General features: G+C 43.5%; 1 protein-coding gene across 1 annotated transcript in view; it reads left to right on the top strand.

Annotated features, from left to right (window-relative positions):
* Positions 1-850: 850 nt before the first annotated feature.
* The window catches only part of cubn (cubilin (intrinsic factor-cobalamin receptor)), a gene marked incomplete at its 5' end in the record, with an annotated part of 190,573 nt that continues 165,288 nt past the window's right edge, over positions 851-26,135 (top strand). Inside the window, 9 exons of the mRNA XM_084033641.1 lie at positions 851-856; positions 995-1,033; positions 1,126-1,227; positions 2,450-2,553; positions 12,045-12,171; positions 13,835-14,003; positions 16,962-17,093; positions 18,478-18,573; positions 19,041-19,165. Coding sequence (XP_083889767.1) covers positions 851-856; positions 995-1,033; positions 1,126-1,227; positions 2,450-2,553; positions 12,045-12,171; positions 13,835-14,003; positions 16,962-17,093; positions 18,478-18,573; positions 19,041-19,165 — 900 coding nt within the window. The remainder of the gene's footprint in view (positions 857-994; positions 1,034-1,125; positions 1,228-2,449; positions 2,554-12,044; positions 12,172-13,834; positions 14,004-16,961; positions 17,094-18,477; positions 18,574-19,040; positions 19,166-26,135) is intronic.

The following is a 26,135-nucleotide window of genomic DNA, read 5'->3' as shown; positions in this document are numbered from 1 at the left end:
AGGTCTTATGTCCAAAATTCTGAACTATCCCTTTAATGCATGACATAAAAAAATCCTGATTTGCTTTTATATACAAGTTAAGGCCAGTGGCTGGATAGTTTTAAAATGGCATTTTGATTACACTTTGCTGGAGAGGCTACTGTGTGGAGGTAGCCCCACATGTCAAGTGTCTGATGCCAAGTTCCCCAATGTAATTTAAAACACTTTCTTCAAGAGCAATTCTGTCTTTGGCTTCCATGTACTGAAGTGTATGCAATTGTCTAATTACAGATCAAAACCAACAAAGAAGACATTAATGACATTAAGGTTAATGGGGGTGGAGTTCCTCCTGACATCAACAACAAACTAAACCAGCTCAATACCAAGGTAGGATATTTCAACCTATTATTATGCAATATATTGGGCTGCACGGTGGTGTAGTGGGTAGCACTGTCACTGTCGGGCTCCTTCTTCCTGGAGTTAGCATGCTCTCCCCATGTGAGCGTGGGTTCTCTCCGGGTTTTCCAGCTTCCTCCCACAGTCCAAAGACATGCAGGATGGGGATAGGTTATTTGATGACTCTAAATTGCCCGTAGGTGTGAATGTGAACGGTTGTCTGTCTCTACATGTAGCCCTGTGATAGAATGGCGACCTGTCCCTGCCTTCGTCCAATGTCAACTGGGATCGGCTCCAGCTCCCCCACGACCCTGAATACAGGATAAGTGGTAGACGATTGATGGATTATGCAGTATCTACTTGATTCATTTAAAAAAAAAAAATGGATCCAGAAAATCACATTTTAACAAAACGAGTTACAGCACAAACACAGTTGTACTTATTCTGCTCATTTGCATTTATCTACAATTTCTTCATGGACGTATGTTAATTCAATCAAACAGACTATTGTGGTTTTGTATTAAAAGCTCTTAAAATAATGACATTTTCTTGTTCTGAATACACTGTACATAGCCAACGTTGTATAACATAATTACAACGCTACTTTCCTTCTTTCCAGGTGTCAACTCTGGAGACTAAAGTGACTGCACTTGAATCAGTAAGACATTTAAGAATGGTTGTTTTAATGGCTCAAACTCCAGACTGTACCATACATGTCTCTCTCTTTGTCTCTCCTCTTCTCTCCCTCAGGCCGTTCACATAGTGCATTGCAGCAGCAATCCCTGTCAGAATGGAGGAACATGTTTGAGCTTGCTCAACTCATACCACTGTCTATGTCCCAGCAACTGGGCTGTGAGTTCAACACTGCTTGTTACACTATGGGGCTGATTATTACAGCTGGTATATGTGATTAAATCCCAAATACCTAATACATAAGTCTACAATCACTTTTGTCCAGAGCCCCAGTTACATAGTGTTATGTCAGACCAAACACAAAGCAATTTTACTACGGGATCATTTGTGTTTATTCGGGTCACTTGCACTAGATGCAACAGAGAGGAGGCAGGGATCCCAACCAGGTCTCCTCCATCATGGCTGAAATCACCACTATTGCTGCTTTGTACATGTTGAAGTCCCAGATCCACCAGGAACCCAGATCCCGTCCTGTCTGGGTTCATGACATCATCCAAGCCGGATTCACTGGATCTAACAAGACCCACATCAGCTCGTCTACCACAGATGCTGGAACCCAGAATAAACTATTTTGCTGTGATTTAATATCAATAACCAGATGAAATGGACAATGAAAAAACTCCATAATGATGGTGATCAGTAAAAAGTCTGAAGTCATGCTTTGTTAGGTCTGTCTGCCAGACCACAAGCTAACTACTTTTAAAATGCTTGTTTTCTGAATAGAGACCGGATTGATGGATGCTAGGCTACACTAACATTGTATAAAAAAGGCACATAAATATGGCAGTGACATAGACTGGCTATGGTTTTACACATACAAGCCTCCACATAGTCTGGTCTGGTCTCAGGAATAATATGAACTAGTATTGTAGAGCTCTGGGTGTCCATAGACACAGGAGACAACATTTCTGATTCAGCAATGTCTGTCTCTTTCCTGTGGTGTGAATCGCATAAATTTGCATGTATTCACATCTTTGCAATGCAATTTGCGCCATGCAAAAAGTTTGCTTTGTGTTTGGTGTTCACACAACATTACTCCTGTAATACTGTAATGTGGCTTGTCTATGGGTTTTCCCCATAAGCTTCAACAAAAGTATATACACATCCCACATATCACAGGAGAGACTTCTGGGTTGAACCCCATGTTCAATTGCATCTAGGTGATCATAACTGTATCTCGAAAATACTTTTCTTATGTGCATATTTAGTGTCACATTTCTAGATAGGTTTGCATTCAATCAATCAATACTGACACAATCAAGGATTGTCTCATCTAATATTTTTGATTTCTGATTTCTGCCACTCTTCCACTCTTGCTGTGCGTGTGTGTGTGTGTGTGTGTGTGTATGTGTGTGTGGGTGTGTGTGTGTGTGAGAGTCAGGGTCCTAACTGTGCTACAGATGTGAATGAATGTCAGGTGTATTCAGGAACATTGCAGAGTTGCCAGAATGGAGCAACATGTGTCAACACTCCTGGATCTTTTACGTAAGTCTTAAGCCTCCCATCTCAACATGCAGAGACACATGTACACTCATCAACAAATAAATTATAAAGCTGTCTGAGGCAGATGTCTGAGGCCTGATCACACCAAGACAACAGCCTCTTGTCAAAGTGTGTCATCAGTGGATGATCCTGTGTAGTGGGGTGTGTGATGAACCAGGGCCCAGTATTTCAAAAATGATCTGACTGGATTATCCTTGTCGGATTGGATTAAATCTTGATCTGATCTGAAAACTGAGTATTTCAACACAGATCCAGCTTTAGTAATCCAATCCTCCCTTGAATCCAGATAAAAGGCTGGATTTGGGTATTTCAAAACTTAAGGCAGAGATCTGGATCAACTTGATACCAAAATTTCAGGATAATTTGGATCCCACCTCAGAGGTGGATTTGACTTGGATTGACAATGTCTCAGCTCCACTTCTCCTAGATATTGTTACTCAAGATGTTCATTACTCTTAATCTAAATTGTCAGTGCATTACTTACTTACAAATTGGAGTAATTTAAGAAAATTTAAGGTGTAGCAAAAGTGTTTGGCTATATTTCCTGAAACTGCTATAAATAAGAGTGACAAATACAGACAATTCAAACACTTTCTAGCACTTTATTCAAAATCCAACAACTTATCGCTGCAATTGAAGCATTTCCAAGGATTTCCAGCACTCATCCAGACCCTGTCCTTAATAGCTGAGTGGGCTCTGAAAGTAGAAAAAAGGGAAGGAGTATGAGTAATATCTTTGTCTTCATTGGGAATCCCCAAATGCATACAGCATGATTTCCCCAGCAATACTGTAGCATTCTGACACTTCTGAATTAACTGCATAGTTCATACACAACACACATACACAGTGTAATGTTAGGTTTTACAGTCTGGTCTGTACACATGTATATTTATCTTTATATATATCTTTATCCATCCATCCATCCATTTTCTTCCGCTTATCCGGGACCGGGTCGCGGGGGCAGCTGCCTGAGCAGGGACGCCCAGACTTCCCTCTCCCCAGACACTTCCCTCAGCTCCTCCGGCAGGACCCCAAGGCGTTCCCAGGCCAGCCGGGTGACATAGTCACTCCAGCGTGTCCTGGGTCTTCCTCGGGGTCTCCTCCCGGTGGAGCATGCCTAGAACACCTCCCAAGGGAGGCGTCCAGGGGGCATCCGATGCAGATGCCCGAGCCACCTCAACTGGCTCCTCTCGATGTGGAGGAGTAGCGGCTCTACTCCTAGCTCCCCCCGTGTGACGGAGCTCCTCACCCTATCTCTAAGGGAGCGCCCCGCCACCCTGCGGAGGAAGCTCATTTCGGCCGCTTGTATCCGCGATCTTATTCTTTCGGTCATGACCCAAAGTTCATGACCATAGGTGAGGGTAGGAACGTAGATTGACCGGTAAACCGAGAGCTTCGCCTTTCGGCTCAGCTCTCTCTTTACCACGACGGACCGATACAGCGACCGCATTACTGCAGCCGCTGCACCGATCCGCCTGTCAATCTCACGTTCCATCCTTCCCTCACTCGTGAACAAGACCCCAAGATACTTAAACTCCTCCACTTGAGGCAGGAACTCCCCCCCGACCTGGAGGGAGCAAGCCACCTTTTTCCGGTCGAGAACCATGGCCTCAGATTTGGAGGTGCTAATCCTCATCCCGGCTGCTTCACACTCGGCTGCAAACCGCCCCAGGACATGCTGGAGGTCCTGGCTCGAAGGAGCCAACAAGACCACATCGTCCGCAAAAAGCAGGGATGAAATCCAGTGGCTCCCGAACCAGATCCCCTGCGGCCCACGGCTGCGCCTAGAAATCCTGTCCATAAAAATAATGAACAGGACCGGTGACAAAGGGCAGCCCTGCCGGAGTCCAACATGCACCTGGAACAGGTCTGACTTACTGCCGGCAATGCGAACCAAGCTCCTGCTCCGGTCATACAGCGACCGAACAGCCCTTAGCAGAGGGCCCCCGACCCCGTACTCCCGAAGTACCTCCCACAGAATGCCACGAGGGACACGGTCGAATGCCTTCTCCAAGTCCACAAAACACATGTGGACTGGTTGGGAAAACTCCCATGAACCCTCGAGCACCCTGCGGAGGGTATAGAGCTGGTCCAGTGTTCCACGGCCAGGACGAAAACCGCATTGTTCCTCCTGAATCCGAGGTTCGACTATCGGCCTAATTCTCCTCTCCAGCACCCTGGAATAGACTTTCCCGGGGAGGCTGAGAAGTGTGATCCCCCGATAGTTGGAACACACCCTCCGGTCCCCCTTTTTGAATAGAGGGACCACCACCCCGGTCTGCCAGTCCAGAGGCACTGTCCCCGACTGCCACGCGATGTTGCAGAGACGTGTCAACCAAGACAGCCCCACAACATCCAGAGACTTGAGGTACTCAGGGTGGATCTCATCCACCCCCGGTGCCTTGCCACCGGGGAGCTTCTTAACTACCTCGGTGACTTCAGCCCGTGTAATGGGTGGATGAACCTCTGAGTCTCCAGCCTCTGCTTCCCCAATGGGAGACGTGTCAGTGGGGTTGAGGAGATCCTCGAAGTATTCCTTCCACCGCCCGACGATATCCCCAGTCGAAGTCAGCAGCTCCCCACCTCCACCGTAAACAGTGTTGGTGGAGGGCTGCTTCCCCTTCCTAAGGCGCCGGATGGTTTGCCAGAATTTCCTCGAGGCCGACCGAATATTATATTTTATCTTATCTTTATCTTATTGTAACGCTAATAAACTCCGAACAGGTTGATGTTAGTTTAAACAGTTATGCTATAATGTACGTCAGATTAATTACCTTGTAAATCAAACCATGGTCCGCAAAATTTGTAAATAAAGCAAGCTACCGCTAGCCCGCTAGCTGCTTAACACGCAAGTCAATGGAGCCGAGTTAGCTACCGTTAGCACGGCCGCGGCTCAATTATAGATCGCTACAGCCTGGTTTTAAGTATGTGACAATTCATTAAGTTAGCTAGCACGATATGTTGGTTGGCGTTCATATGGTCCTTAAACCGCTTAACACAAGACGACGGTAAACTTACATTTTTGACGTGAAAGTCGTGCTCCCAGCTGCTCCTTCCGTGAAGTAGTCCGCCATGTTTCAGATCCGGAGGCGGAGACTTGAGATTTGGTAATCCATATCCAGCCAGGTCGGGATCACGGTTATCCACCCGGCCAGTGTTTTGAAATGCTCAGATAAAGTCAGCAGGATCACCTTGATCCATGACGGAGAAAAGGAGGATTTCATTATCCGGATTATTCTGATCCGGATTACAAGTTTTGAAATACTGGGCCCAGGTGATCAAATGGGGATTAAAGCACATGTGGAGCTCTTGCTGTTGCTCTGATGTTCAATGAGGAGGAGGGAAAAAAACTTAAAAAGATACATACTGAAAAAATACATGGTATTTCCTAATTCAAAATATCAACCCTTCATTGTCCGTTCCTACCAACATCTACCGCCATCAAAATAGGAAGGAAGTGGTCAAGTAGTAGAGCCCACCTCTTGCTCCATTTGATTGGCTGTGACATTGACAAGTGGTGTGACTCTGCCTAGTGCTGAAAATATTTAACTTTTATGCATCTAAAAAACGCTAGAAAAATTGCTGTACCATAGGACAACAATGGTTTTGAAGGTGATGCTTTTTTATTGATGTGCCTTAAGCCCAAGTTATGCTTCCGCGTTGACACAACGCAAGGGGGCTTGCGGACCCCTTACGTCCTTGCGTCCAGGCGACGCAACACCAACGCAGCGGCATTGGCTGTGATTGGTCCGCTAACTACATCCGCTGGAGACCGCTTTTCCGGTTTCCACTCATAAACACCGCCATTTAAACTTTTAATAGGCTACTTTTATTGTTTGTACCTTGTTTTATTGTTTAAACCTTGTCGCTTTTGCACAAAGAAATAAAACACCAAGTTCTGAAAAATTGTGGATGTTTAAAGCCGGAAAGTAAACAAATAGGCTATACCGAGGCTAACAACGATATACGTCAAGAGTCTCGGTCGTTCGGTCATTCTTTACAAAAAACATAGCGCCCTTTACCGGTGTGGCATTGAATTGCATTTCGACACATAAACCCAACGCAGAACCATCACGGTCTCCCAGCAACTGCGTGGCCATTGCGTGGCCATTGCGTGATCACTACGCGGAAGCATAACCGAGCCTTTAGTGTGAGACCGAGGTCCAATCCCAGTCTCCACTCAAGGACTGGAGCACTTTGACACAATGTCCATGAGAAACAAGTAAATAGATTATATGACAATTATCTTGCCTGGGAGAATCCAAATCAAGGCAGTAAAAACTTCACAACAAAAACCTGCATTTTTAGAGTGTTGTGTCATCAAAGTAACATAACATGTCAAGTGCTGTCCCACACTCAACCATTTCCAGCTGATGTCAGTTAAGTACTTAAGCGTCAGGGTTTAAGGCCTTACAACTCATAGATGAAGATTGAATAGTGTTGCAGAACAGAAGGATGAGAGAGACTTCTGTGACTCTCTGGAAGAGAAACTCTTATGTCATGACGTTTGTTGTACATTTGTTGTATCGCAACTATTTCCTTACATATCAGACATGTAGCATTTCCACTGAACTCCACAAAAATGACTGCAAAGTCCATCTTTCTTGAAACAGTCTGTGTTCCCAGTCCACCTTTCTTTTCTGCTTGGAAAGCCACATCTTTGCTGTTTGTGGCAAAACAAAGTAAGCGACAGCCCCGCGCACTTCTTTGGAAAAATGGCGCAGTCAAGGCTGGACATGCGCAGCACCACAACCTCTGACCTTTGTCATTGTATTGTGCAAACAAAATACTTTTTATTTAACTTTAAATTGGGTTTTTATTACCCAAGTTGGTTTAAATTAGTTTAAATTGATATGAAACAAGTATAAAAAAATAAAACAATTTAATTTCTATGCATTAATGCTAGCGATCTAAGGAAAAAGCAGGGGGAGGCATTTGATGCCTTGGTATGTCCAGATGCGCTTCAATGTGAAATAAAGTTGTTTTTTTTGTCTTTACAACAGGTTTCATAAAAAAGGTGAAAATACTTAACTTATTCTGATAAACAAAAAACGCGAAATAAGCAAGCTAGCAAAATGATGTAAGCTGCGCAAGGTCTAAAGACTATGCTTTCCAGTCAGCCACTCACCAGGCGACAGCACCTTTCCTTTAAAGCAGCGGTTCCCAAACTTTTTTTGCAGGACACCCCCTTCTACGTCCCAACCGGGTTGATGCACCCAATCCCCCCTTAAAAAAAAAAAAGCAACAAAGCTTTGTTTTATCGCCATAGGCTATAAAGACTCATGTTTAATCATGCGCAAATAACCAGAACACGCATGACAATAACAACATCACGAAAGTTTCAATATAATGCAACAAAGTTACACACACGATTCCACTTTTAAGAGGATGAGGGCTCTCAAGTCTCACGCATTGGGCGTGAGACACACACATTTCAACCTGTTCACATGTTCACACGCTAGTATTTCTCACGCAGACAAGTTACCGGGATAATTAAAAAAATCTTTCTCTTATTTTACGAAAATAGTTCACCGAAATGTGTTTCTGAAAACATTTTATATTAGAAATAAGCTATGCAGTTGCTGAATCTGTCTTTATTTTAGATCGACAACGGTCAATTTAAAAGATTTTCGAGAGCTTGCGGGAGGTGGCCCCCCTGTCTCTCGAAACTCGCCACGACGTGAAGGCATTACACGTCTTCTTACATAGACAATGTAGGAGAGTAAGGATAATACCTAATGATACCTACGTAAACTGTGTATAAGGAAACTAAGGACGATATTAAAATATGTATATCAATGTGTATTAATCTACAATTTTAATACCTGCTCTCCTAAAAAGGGGCACCATCTGTTGGTCAGACAGAACTTTATAGAGTTCACTTTAATGATTATAGCATTTAATAAATCAGTCTTGAAATAGGGATCTTTGTATTTTGCACAGAAGAAATATCCACGGACAACGACTTTATGCTTTAAGGTTATTTATTGATTAACTAGGGATTAAACAAAAGTGAATAAAATCATAACAGATGTAATAAACAAAACGCCAACACAAAGCCAGAAATATAACTGGAAATATGATTAACAGCTCATCTAGCACGTTTGGCAATAAAGGCGAGTGTGTTCTTCCTAAGAATTTGGACTCCTTAGTAAGAGGAAAAGGTGAATAATGGGATAAATGTCCTCACAGATATTAGATATTAACAGACTCTATACTTAGTTTCACCCTGCAACTCGGTCATTACTGTTGAATGCGGATTCGGTCTTACTTTGAGACGCTTCTTCTCGGCTTACTGAAACTCCAAGCGGTCTCTTCCGTCTGTGATGTAGACCCGAGGGGATCTTCCTTGCCGTGGCCCGAGGGAACTGTTAGCGCCGATCTGCGGTAGTTTCGTAGTGGGCGTCGTAATCCGTCTTAGTTAAACAGCTGCCTTCTCCTTGAGTTCGGCCTTGGGTGACTTAGGTATAAGCGCCAGTCAATATGCCAAATCTTGAGGCCGCCGGTTGAGTTAGCATTGATCAAAAATTCAAAACGACAAACGAACTATTCTAATAAAAGTAGTAAAAGTTAGGAGCTAAGAAAAGGACTAAATTCGAAAAGGGTAAGAGAGCGAGAGGGTCTGTAACGCGCCGTTTTATGCTGCCTGAAAGGGGCGTGTTCGGGGCAAACCCTCTCGGGTGGCGGTCGGAGATTTATACGATTAAACTATAAAAATACATGCAATCCTATAACTATACGTGTGAACACCATCTCGCCGTTATGGTCAAACTGATCTCCAATAGTAGGCTACATTTCACTTCATCATCACGTAACATGGCACATTTGTAATGAAACTGAAAGTATGTCCAAGATCCTTCAGCATATTATTAAATGAATGTCCTCACGTTTTCCTAAAAGAAAATAGCATTGATATGGATTAACATAATATGCTGGAGTCACTATAGTTCCAAGGAAGCTGGTTTACATATTCTCATATATTGATAGGTATACATCGGAATTCAACACCTATTGATTTTCTTTCTGATCTGCTTAACGATGACTGGGAGATGATCCATTTTACCTCCGCCACTTGAGGGCAGTAGAGGTCTGCATACATTTTTGTGGATGAATCACAGTTTCTAAACTGCATACTTCTGGGTTGCAGAAACTTAGGGTTTGAACAGACAGTCAATTATCAGATAAAGACAGTCATAATTATCAGATGATACGTAACCATAATGAATCTAGACTGTAATTCAATGAGCATTTTGTAGCCTTGCTCTAAAAGTGGTCTCGACTGAGGAAATGTCTACCATTAACTTCAAAGGAACAACATCTGGTGTTCCTTATCTACATATGTGGCTTCAAGTGTCAAAGGGATTTATCTGACCCACACAGCAGACTCCCACTGGTATCTAACCAGACCTTATATCACTGAGAAGATCCGGAGAGGGGGAAAGGAGGTCATAATCTGTTAACCCGACCAGGTTTCTCTGTGGAATCAAGGTGTTAAATCAACCGCTAATGTGTTAATGGTGCCACAAAGTCTGGTGTTTCTGAAGGTTTTGTCCCCTCTTCTTATCCGGGGTGCGTGGGGAACTTGTTGATGCTCTGACTTCAGGGTTCGTAAATCCTCTAACCGAGCCATAAAAGTGGCCACACATTCCCTCCAAGTCGGTCCAGTGACCTGAAGGAGAATGTTTACTCATCTGCTGGATGGGACCTTAATTTGCATATCTTTTAAGGGTGAATAGTTCATCTTTTGTTCAATGAGAAGTCACATCCGAGAATCGGGGAGCCGTGGCTCCCTACAACAATGAATGGGAAGCGTGGAAATAACGCTGCCTGCGGACACGTACACATACTTTCAGCCAAAATCTCACTCAGCCAAAGTCTCACACACATATATATATATAAAAAAATGTAACAATACAAATAAATATAAACTAAGGAATTGGCTCAGTAGTAGTATTAAAACAGCAGTAGTAATATTAACAGTAGTATTAACAGTAGTGGTAGTATTAAGAGTAGTAGTTATGTTAACAGTAGTAGTAGTTTTAACAGTAGTAGTAATATTAACAGTAGTAGTATTAACTGTAACTCTTGCTCCTGGTGATGTTGGGACTTTGAAATTCATTGATTTTGAAAATGTGTGTTCGCAGGAGGTTGATGTGTAAAGTGTTGTGCGATAACTTCTCTTGTGATATGACACTATAAATATAATGTCATTGAATACCAGTAGAGGTAGACTATATTGCCAAAAGTATTCACTCACCCATCCAAATAATTAAAATCAGGTGTACCAATCACTTCCATGGCCACAGGTGTATAAAAGCAAGCATCTAGGCATGCAGACTGTTTCTACAAACATGAAAGAATGAGTCGCTCTCAGGAGCTCAGTGAATTCCAGCATGGTACTGTGATAAGATGCCACCTGTGCAACAAGTCCAGTCATCACTCCTAATATTCCACAGTCAACTGTGAGTGGGATTATAACAAAGTGAAGCGATTGGGAACGACAGCAACTCAACCAAGAAGTGGTTCATGTGGCCTTCAGATTAGCTCAAGAACAGTGCGTAGAGAGCTTCATGGAATGGGTTTCATGGCTGAGCAGCTGCATCAAGCCATACATCAGCGAGTGCAATGCAAAGCGTCGGATGCAGTGGTGTAAAGCACGCCGCCACTGGACTCTAGAGCAGTGGAGACGCCTTCTCTGGAATGAAGAATCAAGCTTCTCCATCTGGCAATCTGATGGACGAGTCTGGGTTTGGCGCTTGCCAGGACAACGGTACTTGTCTGACTGCACTGTGCCACGTGTAAAGTTTGGTGGAGGGGGATTATGGTGTGGGGTTGTTTTTCAGGAGCTGGGCTTGGCCCCTTAGTTCCAGTGAAAGGAACTCTGAATGCTTCAGCATACCAAGAGATGTTGGACAATTCCATGCTCCCAACTTTGTGGGAACAGTTTGGGGATGGCCCCTTCCTGTTCCAACATGACTGTGCACCAGTGCACAAAGCAAGCTCCATAAAGACATGGATGAGAGAGTTTGGTGTGGATGAACTTGACTGGCCTGCACAGAGTCCTGACCTCAACCCGATAGAACACCTTCGGGATGAATTAGAGTGGAGAGAGCAAGGCCTACAACATCAGTGTGTGACCTCAGAAATGCGCTTCTGGAAGAACGGTCAAAACACACTCCTAAACCTTATGGAAAGCCTTCCCAGAAGAGTTGAAGCTGTTATAGCTGCAAAGGGGTGAACCAACGTCATATTAAACCCTATGGCTTAAGAATGGGATGTTACTTATGACTTATATGCAAGTCAAGGCAGGTGAGTGAACACTTTTGGCAAGTATATATGTATGTATATATGAGGACTGGACAATCATTCTCATTAACGGTCAAGTTATTTATGAATCATATCCTCTCATAGTCTAAAATAACTTGCTCCAGCTGACTTGGTGGTTTTAAATATATATTTCTGTTTCTGTATAGGTGTAACTGTTCTCCAGAATGGTCCGGGACTCTGTGTACAGTGCGTTATGATGACTGCAGGAATGCAGGACAGGACCTCTGTGTTCATGGCACATGCATTGATGCAGACCGAGTTATAATTGGACAGGTAACCAGTCACTTAACAAGTCTACTAAACACATTCACAAATATATAGCAGTGTATATTGCTTGTCTTTTACCACAACTGAGGAGAGAGAATTCATTCAGTAAGACTGCAGAGAGCTATAAATAAATTAACACACACAGAATACAAGTAGCATTTACTTTAAATAATATTTCCTTTTTGGTGTTTTGGTGTGAATATCAATGGTATCCAGTTTAATTATATCCACCATGAATCAATTATTAAATAAATTAATTTATTTGTATTTATTATTATTTTTAAACATCTAAATTATTCTATTAGTTCAACGAGAGGTATTTAGTGTATGCTGCATGAATAAATCTAAGGAGGGAGAAACTGTAAAAGGGTAACTGGAAAGTTTTAAGTTTACCTAAAGAAATTAAAGTGTCTCTGCATTACTGAAGTGAATATTAGTATTCATTAAACTATCCAGAATCATATACAAACTCAAAACTCCACCTTGAAAAGACATTATGTACATTGTGCTGATAATTCCTCTCCTTCTCTCTTAAGTTTAAGTTTCTGTTCCCACAACAATATACAGAGAAAATGGGAATTATTGTCTGATATATTAACAAATGGTTATTAATCATGCTTAATCTTGATTAATCCACAGCTATCCTGTGATTAATCTGGTTAAAACTTTGAATTGCTTTCATTTAGTTTAACTACTTTTGCCTTGTTGCTGGAGCTTAGGATCAGTGTAGTGAAGCTTCATTTAATAAAGAGTAATTTAAGCAGTGTTGTGCAAGTTCACACTTTTCATGAACTAGTTCAAAGTTCAGTTCACACATGTTCAAAGTGAACTGTTCACGTTCATAGTTCACCATTTCAACTCTGAACTAGTTCAAAGTTCAGTTCATTTTTTTTTCGGCGTCTATTTTGTGCACGAGACGCGAGTGATCGGGTCAATTCTGGCAGGAAGTCACACAAAGACACGAGAAAATCCAGTCCATTTTCAAAATAAAAGCAATTTTCGCGATTGACAAATGCGATCATATTTGCACGATATTCGTGGGCGCGTCGCTTCGCGGTGCTTCGGCGGCCAGTGTGAACCTGAGATGTGGAGAAGAGCGTGAAGAAATCCGAGTGATTTGCTGAACTTATTGAATAGATACTATGCTGTTTCGAAAGTGGGAGCAGGTCGTGTCACTCGACTCATCAGGAGAAAAAAAATTCTGTAACGTTTAATTGGACCGCAACATTGACGTTCGTCGTTCATTTGACACAATCTGAACTAATTCACGTTCAAGTTCTTTATTTACAAAAGCGTTGTGTTCAGTTCAAAGTTCACAGAAAAATGTGTTCATGCACAACACTGAATTTAACTTAACTTAGCTCGCTACATTTAGTAACTACATTTGTAGTTTGCCAACACTGCCATTATTCTTAATATTTTCAATCCAAAGTATCTGATTTCAATCATTTATACAAAAGGTGGCTTTAATGATAAGATAAAAAAGCAGCAGACTGAATGATAACAACAACAATCATGTCTTTCCACACCTTTTCAATAGTAAAACATGTTAGTGTGAATACAGTTTGTATTGATATTGACAGCTGTGTGATTGTACTTATTCCATGGCATACATATGTGACCAACTGCATTATACAACAATTAAGTGTTATTTCCCCCCAATAAACAGCCTAAATATCAGTGCATATGTGAGAGTGGCTGGGAAGCTCCAGCTGGGAACCCGTCCTGTGTGTCTGATGTTAATGAGTGTAACCTACCCAACAAACCTTGCTCCACCAACCCTGCTGTTCCCTGCTACAACACTCAGGGTTCCTTCTACTGTGGAGCCTGTCCTGCTGGTAACACTCAACACCTCATACTGGGCTCTTAAATTAAATAGGCTACAAGTGCTGGGGTTTGTTAACAGATTTTGTGACTTTGAATCCAGAAGCACAGGTTGCATCTCTAAAGTGAAATCCAGAAAATAGGGCTGGCGCAGGAACAATTACAATCATGAACCATTGTTTGAAAGGAGTAGTCCCAGTTCAGAGTTTCAAATCAAATTGGGCCGTCCTTTTGAAATAATACTCTTCCTCCCATTTGAGATGTATGGCAGTTACTGACTACCTCATCTGCATGTGCTGCCAACATCACACTTATCCCAAAATAATGTCCATTCTGAAAGATTCCACAGCCCATAAAAATGTTATTTCTACTACAAGTAGATCTAGTATTTGTTTGCACCATAAACTTTTTAAATCCCAAATGAAGACGGAAAACGTGAAAGTGGGACAAAGTAGAAATGAGAAAACCCAACATTTGTTTCAGAAAAATATGAAAAATGTCAAAAATGTGTTACCACAAAGGTAACATGGTACTATGACTTTAGCTTGTGACTACTTTTATATTAATTAGTCTTACGGTGGACTTGGCTATCTAAGGCCCCGATCAGAACCGCGATCATGTACTTCTGTAGGAGATCGGAGAGGTAACTGGGGGCTAGGTTGTGGAGGGCTTTGAATGTGAGTAGAAGGTTTTAAAAGTTAATTCTGTATTAAACAAGGAGCCAGTGTAATTGGATGAGAATTGGTGTGATGTAGTCAGATGTTTTGGTATGGGTGATGATCCGGGCAGCTGAGTTCTGAACCATTTGAAGCCTGTTTGGTGGGAAGGCCAGACAGAACAGCATTACACTAGTCCAGACGAGATGAGACGGATGCGTGCACCAAGACTTCAGTGCTCAATTGAGACGGGGATGGGCGGAGTCTGGAAAAGTTGCGGCGGTAGATGAAAGCAGTCCGGGTGACGTTTTTTTTATGTGATGTGTTGTTATGTGTTGGGAGGTGAACATGATGTGTGATACCAAGGCAGTCCAGAAATGAGATGAAATTGTTGGCAAAAACATTTGAAGGGTCATCAATGTGGATGTTAACGTCTCCCAGTATCATAACAGTTATGATAGTAATAGTGCAAGTTTTAAACAGCAAAGTGGCGTATAGGTGGCTGCACAAGTGGCCGCATGAGGGGGGGCTCAGCGGACCAGTAAGAGTGAATGTTTCTCTTGCTGTTGAGTTGTCTGTCTTGAAAATTCCAACCAGATCCACGATGTATATATCTTGGCCGTTTGAGAATGTCACTGTGAGTGAGCAGAGATGGCGCCCTGAAGTGGGACAGGAGACACAGCAGTTCCACACAGTATTTCAGCGGCAGGGAGGTGCTTGTGATGGTGAAACACAGAGCGAGCCAGATGAAGAGTTTCATTAGCCACATGATGGTGAGAAGAGATGAGAAACAGTGTACTCCAGCGGTTTGATGATCAGGATGTTGATGAGGAAACCTCACATCCAGTTAAGCGGGCGTGGAGGAGTAGAGTGTGGTGGTTGTAGCTGTGACCAGAGGGCTACACTCAGGTGAGGCAACAGGTTAGCCGGCAGGCAGGCACCGTGATGGGGTAGCCTCCGTGTTGGCGGTAATACATGGGGACGCCTTGGTATCTGGCTTGATACAGCGCCGATCCAGCTTGCGTAGTAAGGCACACCAGATCAGGATAGCACAGTATCCTGGAGCAGAGCACAGCAGAGATGGCCAGCCTCTTGAACTGCTAACACGGCATCAGACTGTGAGACTAGGCAGGTTGAGCAGTTAGTAACAGATGGCAAATCAAACAAACCACAGTGGAGGTGCGGCAGCAGCTTGCCAGTGGTCCCTCTCACTTGCCAAAAGAAAGGCTGGAACCAATTGGTTTTGAACCGTTCCCAGAGCAGGTAGACTCTCTATCCGAGTGTTACATTGACTCACACCAAAATAACAACTGGTCTCATGAAGCATTACTCAGTATTCTCATGCTGACTGAGGCTGCTATGACTAAATAAACCGGTCTCATCCGCCATTGCAAGGTTTTAATGCAGTCAATGAAGCACTGAATATGACTTTGTAATACAGAATTCTACTTTATATGTAAAGCACATTTGAAAACAACAGGAGTTTACCAAAGGGACTTTAAAATCAAAGTTAGCTTTATTTATATAGCCCCCCAGGCCAAGGGTGACATTGAGAGGTGGTGCGACTCCAAGTTGAGAAACTTTTATGGGCATTTAAAAAAAACACGTGACGCAAGAGAGGAATACATGCCAGGCGCACCATACCATAGGAGAACAATACTGTGTGATCGGCCTTGAATGGTTAAAAAAGAGCCCTGTCCTGGATTTTAATTAGAAAGTTGAAGAAAGGGTCTAACAGGATGGCCCTTTCTTTTTAGACTGCAAATTAGAATGATGAGAATCCCCATTGCTGGCTCAAATGTACTGTAGTTAGACCATCTTGTCTCGGTCCATTCTGCGATATCTCAGGAACCCTTAAGCCAGTTTCTTAAATTTGGCATAAATGTCCACCCGGATCAAGGATGAACTGATTTGATTTTTGTGGTCAAAGGTCCCTGAGACCTAACAAAACAGTTTTTTCTCATAATTCAAGACCTGCTATACTAATTATGAGAATTTCACACAAACAGGATACAATTACGGAAACTGCAACTGGATTGTTTGGCGGAGGCATACAACTGTGAGGTGGTGATTCTTCTGTGATCCTATTAAAATAGTATTGATCCTGCTCCAACCCTTTTCTTGATGGTAGCACTGGCTACTGTATAGCTGGACATCAAATTCCAAGAAAGAAAAAAGAAAAAATTACAAAAACATATTGGACATGGATAAATACATGTGTACTCGTGTTTGTGAATTGCCACAGTGGGTGTTGTGAATGTGGTTTGTAGCCTGAATAAATGAAAATGGTCTCTAATTTCCTCAAATATGTTTAAGGTTGGCAAGGCAACGGCTACAGCTGTCGGGATGTGGACGAATGTTTGATCAATAATGGTGGCTGCTCTTCTACTCCCATGGTGCAATGCCTGAATACCATGGGCTCCTTCCACTGTGGTCCCTGCCCTCCAGGTATGAGCAGATAAATGTTACATATGAAAATACAGTTCTATGAATCTGCATGACTGTCAGACACGCATCGAAGGTCACAAATTATAGACCCTTTTACAGCCAACGTTATCAAAAACATTCATTCTAATGTTGTCAATGTTCATGTGGCTTTGTCGCAGCCATCCAGATGAGTTAGAACAGGGCTAATCAATTACTTTTGAATGAGGGCCGGTTGATGGAAATTATCCAAAATGAGGGGCCAGAAAAATATGTCTTGAAAATGATGAGCATCACATTAATAGCGACAGATACTGTAAAACAAGCGACATATGAGTGCATATATTGTCTTTATTTTATCAAGTAAAATATAAGTTATAGGTTTACTCAAATTTCAACAGCTTAACAGTTCATAAAAATACAGGTAGAAATAGGTTAACTCAGAGTTCCACAGCTTTATCAAAAAACAATCCTTATTTAATTCCATAGGCTGCCTCAAAGTGTTTACTAAGGGCGTACTGGCACCAGGGCCATTCGGTCCGTACCGTGCCTCGGCACGATTGCCTCCCGACAGGAGGTCCCTGCCGATTTGCACTGACACTGCTCGAGCCCAAATGGGCCTAGGGCCGATTGCCGTTGTACATACATCATCACGTCATATCACGACACACGCATGGCTTAATGTTGTTTTCAAGGAGTGCCGTCTCAAGTCATCACAATAGAGAAGAACACAGAGAACATGCGGAGCGGATTTTGGACGGAGACACACAGCGGCATTTTTATTATAAAAGGTCTGGTTCCGCTCCAGTACCGCTCACACCACAAGTCAAAACACAGTGTTTTCTGTGTCAACTTTCCGTTTTTTCAAAGTAGAAAGCTTAGAAAAATAAATAAAAAATTCCTCCAGCTGAGGACATGTCTCGGTGATGAAGCCTATGATCAGTCTCACCAAGCTGCTTTCGCAGGATGTAAATGCATTTCTGTCTGTCACGCTGCTGATGCTAATTAATATCAAGAGACGGCACTTGTTGCTGCGCGATGATGACAGCATGACCGCAAAAGCACTGATGACAAAACTACTGAATACCAGCGGACGCGGCAGTCAGCGGATTCTGGACAGTGGCATTTTTATTATAAAAAGACCTGTCCAGTTCCTAACCTAAGCAGCCTCTGATGACACACTCAAGGATTCATAGCCTTACTCCACAAACATCACGATGACTATGTCCACTTCTCATACACAGTCCATGGTCACAGGAGGCTACATTGGAAGTTTTTCATATTGCAATATACAGTAGATTGCGAAGAAATATTGCAATATCAGTTTTGTTCCAATATCATGCAGCCCTACAGGGAAACTCCCAACTTAAATATGCCTCTTTTAAAGACCAGTCTTGTATTTGTGCAGGTTATGAGGGGGATGGAAGAACATGCACGCAGGCCAATCTCTGTGCTACCAACAACGGAGGCTGTCACCCATTAGCCACTTGCTCTTTCAGCCCAGGTTAAAACAAATATTTGCATGATTTTTATTGCTTGTGTCTTCTGAAAACTTTTGCATTTTGTTTTGACCCTCTGTAAAGGGACTATTTTTTATGGTTGAATTGATTAAAGAGGTTAGCATGATTTGCTGTAGGGAGGGTAAGTTGACTTTTTTGGGGGAGAGGATGTTCTAATTAAACACTGAACCTGGACCCTGATGTAAGACTCAGACACAGGAGTGTCATCTTTGAAAGCTTTATCATTTACATTTTGCCTGTGATCGAAGAGGCCTCTTCAGTTCTGAGCTGAACAGTTCATATTCTCCTATATACTTTATATGATTATATGCTGTATTTTTGTGTCATACCTTATCTTACTACTGATAAACCTTATTAACTCTACTTGTTTCAAGGACATTTGCACAACAATTTGTGTTCAGATAATGTGGAACATGACGATATATTCTACTTCTCCAACCATATCAACCAGGCTCAAGCCTCCCTATATGTACCTGCCCTCCAGGCTACATAGGCAGTGGTTATGGACCGACTGGTTGCACCCAGACGAGCAGCATCTGTCAGACCAACAACCCCTGTGTCAATGGGCAGTGTGTGGTGAGTTTTTGTGGCTGGTCAGGCAGTGTTTCCCACAGGATTTTTGGAGACTATGGTGGGGGGGCTCGCGATCCTTTAGGGGGGTCCGGGGGCATTCCCACCCGGGAGAAAATTTTGAATAGATTTCATTTTAATGCATCAATTTGGTGAATTTTGAGAACCTAAATGTGACATATCAATTACTGACCATTTCTTACAAACTGCTGGTTCTTACACAAATGTTGACATACTAAATGGGGTTGAGAAGTTTAAGCATTCAAAAGAGAGAAAAAGATGAAAACAAAAATGACTAAAACACAGTGCTGAGCCTTTATACTATTAGTTTATCATGACTATTATTATTATTATTATTATTATTATTATTATTATTATTATTATTATTATTATTGTTATTATTATTAATAATAATATAAGTGAATGACTATTCCTCAGCCTTCCTTGGTGTTTTGGTTTTGACTCAAGCCCCGTTCACATACGTCGCCACTCGCCCATCTCTGAGTGACAACTCTCAATGGAATGTGAATGTGTTCTAGCGGAATGTGGCCAGGACAGGCGATGCGATGTGGGCGGGTACGGAGATAAAATAATTGTATCTTTCTGCGATGCGAGTGAAGCGAGTACCATGCGAGTACCAATCAGAATGTAGAATAGAGATGATTGACAGTTTACGTTAACAGAGAGTTCCACAGAGAGTTGCGGCAGTGAATTATTTTTGCCAGCGAGTAGAATTCAGCGAGAAAGCGATTGACGGGCAATTAGCGACATGGGGGAAACAGAACGTTGATGAGCCAAACCAGCCGCGAGGATTTGCCCTAATAATAAGCGCTGCTGCCCTCCTGTTTAGGCCGATCATTAGAGCCGCTATTTATGTCCATTTGCCTTGATAAAATAATTTTAAAATAATTTTGGGCGATTATTGAGACTATGGCGGCCTAAATTAGCGGTGCGCCATAGTCTGGTCAATGTGTGAGAAACACTGGGTCAGGCATGGTGGGATGCTGTGTGGCTGTTATGAGAAAGATGTTTCTATTTATAGGTATAACATTGTTACTTTATTCTATAAACTACTGAAAACAATTCTTCCAAAATCCAAATAAAAATATTTACAGCATTTATTTAAAAAATGATAACTGGACTGGATCCAGTGTTTTCTGACCTCAAATAATGCAAAGAAAACAAGTTCATAATCATTTTAAACAACACAATACTAATGTGAAGAGTTCAGAAATCAATTTTGGTGGAATAACCCTGATTTTTAATCCCAGCTTTCATGCATCTTGGCATCTCTTCACCACCCTCTCACATTGCTCTTGGGTGACTTTATATCACTCCTGGTGCAACATTAAATCAGCCTGGCTTTGTTTGATGACTGATGACCTCCATCTTCCTCTTGATGTGGGATTCAGGTCTGGAGATAGGGCTGGCCATGGCAGGGTCTTGATCTGGTGGTCCTCCATCCACACCTTGATGGACCTGGCAGTGTGGCATGGAGCATTGTCCTGGGGCCCGTTCCAGAAAGCAGGTTCACCCAACTCTGAACCTAACCCTGAACTCTGAGTCAACCAACTCTGAGATGGGCAACTCTGAGTTTTCGGTTCCAGAACTCTGAGTTACGCGCGTGCTTGCCGACTCTACAAAGCCATCATCAATAGAGCTCCGATACTACGATTCACCATGGCAACCGGGAGAGTGTTATTAGATATTACTGAGTGTTTATGAAGAAAACAAGCTCATCCTTAGAAAGCGGACCAGCGTAACTGCATCAAAGTAGAGATAGTTGGCGTGGTGGACACTAACGGCCCAACTTAAAGGGATAGTTCAGAATTTTAGACATAAGACCTATTTTCCAAGTGAGCCGGTGTGTTCGAAATGTAAGGAGACGTTTTCAAGAAATTTCATTCAGTTCTTCTAGTTGCCGAGTTCGCTTATGCTATGGCTAGCGCAAGTCAATCGTTCTTAGCTAGCATGGCATTAAAAACAGTCTTGCCCACTCCACAGTGCACCCGAGGCAAATCCATTGTAACGGCAGACTATCGATGTACATGTGTTGATAGAATGTTTGAAATAAAACCAACCTTGCATTTTTAAGGATTTATGTCTCAGCAGCAGCAGCAGCGTGTCATACTTCCTAGTAGGCTATGGCAGCGGCGGAGTGATATCACCTAGCACTTATAAGTTACTGGTTCTATAATAGTTTGTTTACCTGCTGTCATTGCTACAGACGCAGAGTAGCCTGCAGTTCTAGTTTCTTCAATCTCACAGAAATGGACACTTTTGTAGAATATACCGGTACTGAAACTTTTGAAGACTCTGATGAGGAGTTTTTTTCCACCCAAACCCAACCGTACCTGTACGAGCCTGAATATACAGAGGAAGAATTGCGCGAGAGGGATGCTCAAAGGGCAGAACGTGAATGAGCGTCTGTGGAGACCGAGATAGCCCCCGCTGGAGCTGAGAACCAGGACCGAACAAACGGAGACTGGTGGTGCCAGGAGGGAATCCCCCGCAACGCGTCCGAGGGTTTACGGGTCTACGGACGGAGCAGAGGTCCAGGTTCGCGGTGCGTAATTGTGGGTTCGCGTGGCCGTGGGCTGCCCGGTGTTTGCGTGAGGTCCAAGGGCTTTTCACCCAGGTCTGGGGGCATAAGGGCCGAGAGTTCGGCGGTGTTTTTGTGTCTATTTACCGGAGGGATTCCCCGCAGCGCGTCCGAGGGTTTACGGGTCTATGGACGAAGCAGAGGTCCGGCTTCGCGGTGCGTAATTGTGGCTTCGCGCGGCCGTGAGCTGCCTGGTGTTTGAGTGAGCTCCAAGGGCTTTTCAGACAGCCTTGGGGGCACAAGTGCCGAGAGTTCGGCGGTGTTGAGCCGCGTGTTTACCGGCTGGATTGCGAGCAGCGCGCCTTAGAGTTTTAAGTCTGACGGAGAGTCCGCATGTGTGGATTCGCGTGGGCTGCCCAGTGTTTGAGTAAGGACCAAGGGCTTTTCACCCAGCTCTGAGGGCACGAGGCCTGAATATTCGGCGGTGTTCATGTGTCTATTTACCGGAGGGAATCCCTGCAACGCGTCCGAGGGTTTACGGTTCTCCGGACGGACCAGGTTCGCGGTGCGTAATTGTGGCTTCGCGTGGCCGTGGGCTGCCTGGTGTTTGAGTGAGCTCCGAGGGCTTTTCAGACAGCCTTGGGGGTATAAGTGCCGACAGTTTGGCCCGGTTCGATTGCCTATTAACGGGCAGTATTTCGGGCTGCGCGTCTTAGAGTTTTGAGTCCGACGGAGCAAAGTAAAGTTCCGCTGCTGCTGAGAAACTAGTTCCTCAAAAAATGGATGATTCATGTGATGCAAGGTTAGTTTTGTTTCAAATATTATTCTATCAACACACATATGTACATCGACAGTCTAGTGTTTTAATGGATTTGCCTCGGGTGCACTGTGGAGTGGGCAAGACTGTTTTTAATGCTTGTCTAGCTAAGAACCATTGACTCGCGCTAGCTATAGCACAAGCGAGCTCGGCAACTAGAAGAACTGAATGAAATTTCTTGAAAAAGTCTCCAGACGTCTCGAACACACCGGCTCACTTGGAAAATAGGTCTTATGTCCAAAATGCTGAACTATCCCTTTAATGTGTATAACTGAAAGAAACAGTTGATTGGTCTAAAGCTGATATGTCTTTATTTTCAGCTAAACAGAGTGACACTGCCTATGATGCAGGGTTCAACTCCTGTGGTTCACGAAGTAGCGCAATGAACAAATACTCATTTTCATGTAGGTGTAATCCCCCCAGGCACAAATAGAAACTGGCTTCAGCTGAAAATTAAGCCTAAGAATATTGCACAAATACGTAGACTAAGGCATATGATTTTAATCATATTTCACATATTAAACAGTAAATATAAGTGGCTATTTCAAGAAAGAAATTACCTTTTTCAGAGAACTTCCGTTCGCAAAAAATCTAAAGAGCTCTGCAAAGAATCTGCATTATGTCTGTGATATGAAATGTTGAAAATGTGAAAATGTTGGAGAATATTGTTTAGATATGTGATTGGTAGGAAAAGCGGTAATTTCCTTCTAAGTAATCAAAATGCTCTCCCGACGTAAAGCTGCTAGAATCACTTTTATTTCCATATCGATTAGGGTGACGAGGAAAGGACGGCAATTTTTTTTCAGAAAAAGGCGGAGACATGTAGGGAGAAACTCAGGGTATGTTGAAGCAAACCTGCCAGCGAGCAGGTTAGGTTCACAGAGTCAGTTACTATGGTAACTGACCTAAAGGTTGAGTTCACTCTCTTTCTGGAACAGAAAACTCAGAGTATCCCTCCTTTCAGGGTTAACAAAGTTAGAGTTTCAGGAAAACCTACTTTCTGGAATGGGCCCCTGCTGGAAGAACCAACCCTGAGTGTTGTGGAACATTTTCAGAACAGAGGGAGGCAGCTTTTCTTCCAGGAGGACCTTGTACTGGTCTTGATTCAAGCATCCTTCACAGAGACAAACCTGCCTGATGCCAGTCTTCCTGAGGACCCCCAGATCATCTCCATCCTTCACCAGATTTCACAGTGGGTGTGAGACACTGTGGCTTGTAGACCTCTCCAGGTCTCCGTCTAACCATTAGACCACCAGGTGTTGGACAAAGCGGAAATTTGGACTCATCAGAGACGATGACCTTACTCCAGTCCTCTACGATCCAGTGCTCTACGGTCCAGTCCTCTACGGTCCAGTCCTTATGGTCTTTTGCAAACCTCAGCCTGGCTCATCTTTGCTTCTCATTTATGAGAGGCTTTTTTCTGGCTTCAACCATCCTCCTTGTGCACTCCACCCAAGCTGCCATTTTCTATCCTTTTTGTAGGTCACTTCATGTCCTTGATGTTATACTTTTCCTTGTTAAATACGATCTGGTTCAGGTGATCACCTAATCAGTACCTCATTAACTAGAATGAGGTGTGCCTGGAGACTGGATTTTAATTAGTGGTGGGCATAGATTATCTTTTTTAATCTAGATTAATCTAGGCGCAGAGAGACACGTTTTTTCTGCACTCTGCTCTCCTGCGCTGTGCGCTTCTCTGTCTCCAAGCGGGGACTCCGCATCAATCGTGCCTGGATCATTTCTCGTGCACGCTGCTGTTGGGACCTCACTGGTAGGACTACACATGCGGCCAGGACAAAGGAACAAAGGAAATAAAAAACTACAACCACCACCCGGGTGCGAGGTGAGACATCACACAACTGGTGCCCTATTGGCTGACAACTGCAGGGGACCACAGGGGGTCCCCTGAAGCAGCCGTGAGCTATAAATCCCGGCGCCGCCGGAAGAACTTCCTCTCTCCACCGTGACCCACGTTACAACAGGAGGTGAACATTATGTCTGCAGCGTTTTTCTTTGTCCTAGGCCGCAGTCTTTCCCCCAAACTCGCTGGACGAGCAACAGACTGTTTTACCCCTCTTTTTCTCTATTCGTTTTATTTTTCTTTTGTTTATCATTTTGGATCCCGAGGAGACCGCCGCGACAGCGCGACTCTCCTGTTCCCGCGGAACGAAGAAAACACTTTCTTCGTCCCAGCTTCCAGCAGAACGGATAACTCGACCCGTCTTTGTCTGAAATCAGCTGACTAAATCGCCGAGCCCCGCGATTGTTCATCGTTGCCTGCAGAAGGAAAAAATACGGTTTCTTCAACTAATTGGATCCGGCGCCGAATGAGCGCCCGCAAACTGCCGTCCGTTGCCGCCGTCAAGGAACGCCATCACCGCACGGGACGGAAACCTCACATCGACGCATCTCACATCGACAAAAGTAAGAGGATATTTGTCTGGGCAGAAGCAGAGATTTGATAGTGTAGGACATGCTTGTAATTCTTGTTAATGTGTTTTAAGTTCTGATCGCGGACCGCCGAGTCCGTTTGTTCATGTGCTGCTGTATTTGAATGCTGATCGTGTACCCACGCCGCTGGGTTGATTTCTGTAACAGTGTTTTCGACTAACCTCAGCCATATTCGCAAGCTCAGAAAGCCTCTACTATCAGTTAAAAGACCGGTCTCGCGGAATAAACGCCAGTTCATTCACGCGCGCCCGTGTGATAGCTCTGAGCCTCAGAATATCGCTTGCGCATTCTCTCTCTCTTTGTTTGTGTCCCGCTAACACACACACACACACACACATACGCCGCACACCTGTCGTACGCCAGCTGTTCCCGGCGGACGCTAAGGACATAGCTACAACTGGTGGCTGCATCCGGCCATCTTTCTCTCTCTCTCTCCCTCTCGCTACTCCATCGGACGTCAGTGGCTCCGCCCCTGAACGCTGTGAGGAATAGCTCCATCTGGTGGCCGCACCCGGTCATCTCTCCCTCTCTCTCTCTCTCGCTCTCTCTCTCGACACACACGCACACACACACACACTCCACGTGTGTCTCTCCTTCTGTTTAGCTTAGTTTTGTGTGTTAGGTAGTTAGGTAATAAGGCTTTGTTAATTGCAGTGTTATTGATTGTGATCACTATTACTGATTTTAATAAATCTTATTATATTATAACTAGCGGTCTCTTGTGCTTGTTGTGTATATGTCACTGGATAACAGCAGGTTGTGAAGGCTAGTACTTGAATTTCACGCCTTTTTAATTGTTAGATTGTTTTTATGCTTCTATGCCAATGATCACGATCCTTGGCATGTGAGTATAAAACCTTTTATATTGAGACTGAATACAGTTTTAGGTTATCTTTTCCCTGATCCCAGGGTGGTGCCCCGTTTATTCATGATTATATTATGATAATATATTAAATATAATTATTAATATCGATAATCATATTGACATTAATAATTAACTGTTGATAACCAAATCTGCTCCTGCTACAACCCCAACACTGCTTTAATCCCACATCCAAGTAATGATCTTTATAACGCAGATCAAGCACAGTCCCGAGGAAGTGCAGAGGATCCGAATAGATCTCAGCGAAACGTCCACACCGCAGACATGTTGGCGCTTTTCCAGA

The sequence above is a fragment of the Eutrigla gurnardus genome, assembly GCF_963514095.1.
Source record: "Eutrigla gurnardus genome assembly, chromosome: 18".
NCBI lineage: Eukaryota > Metazoa > Chordata > Actinopteri > Perciformes > Triglidae > Eutrigla > Eutrigla gurnardus.
Note: the sequence above shows the minus strand (reverse complement) of the source record. Positions and strands in the feature narration are given on the sequence as shown.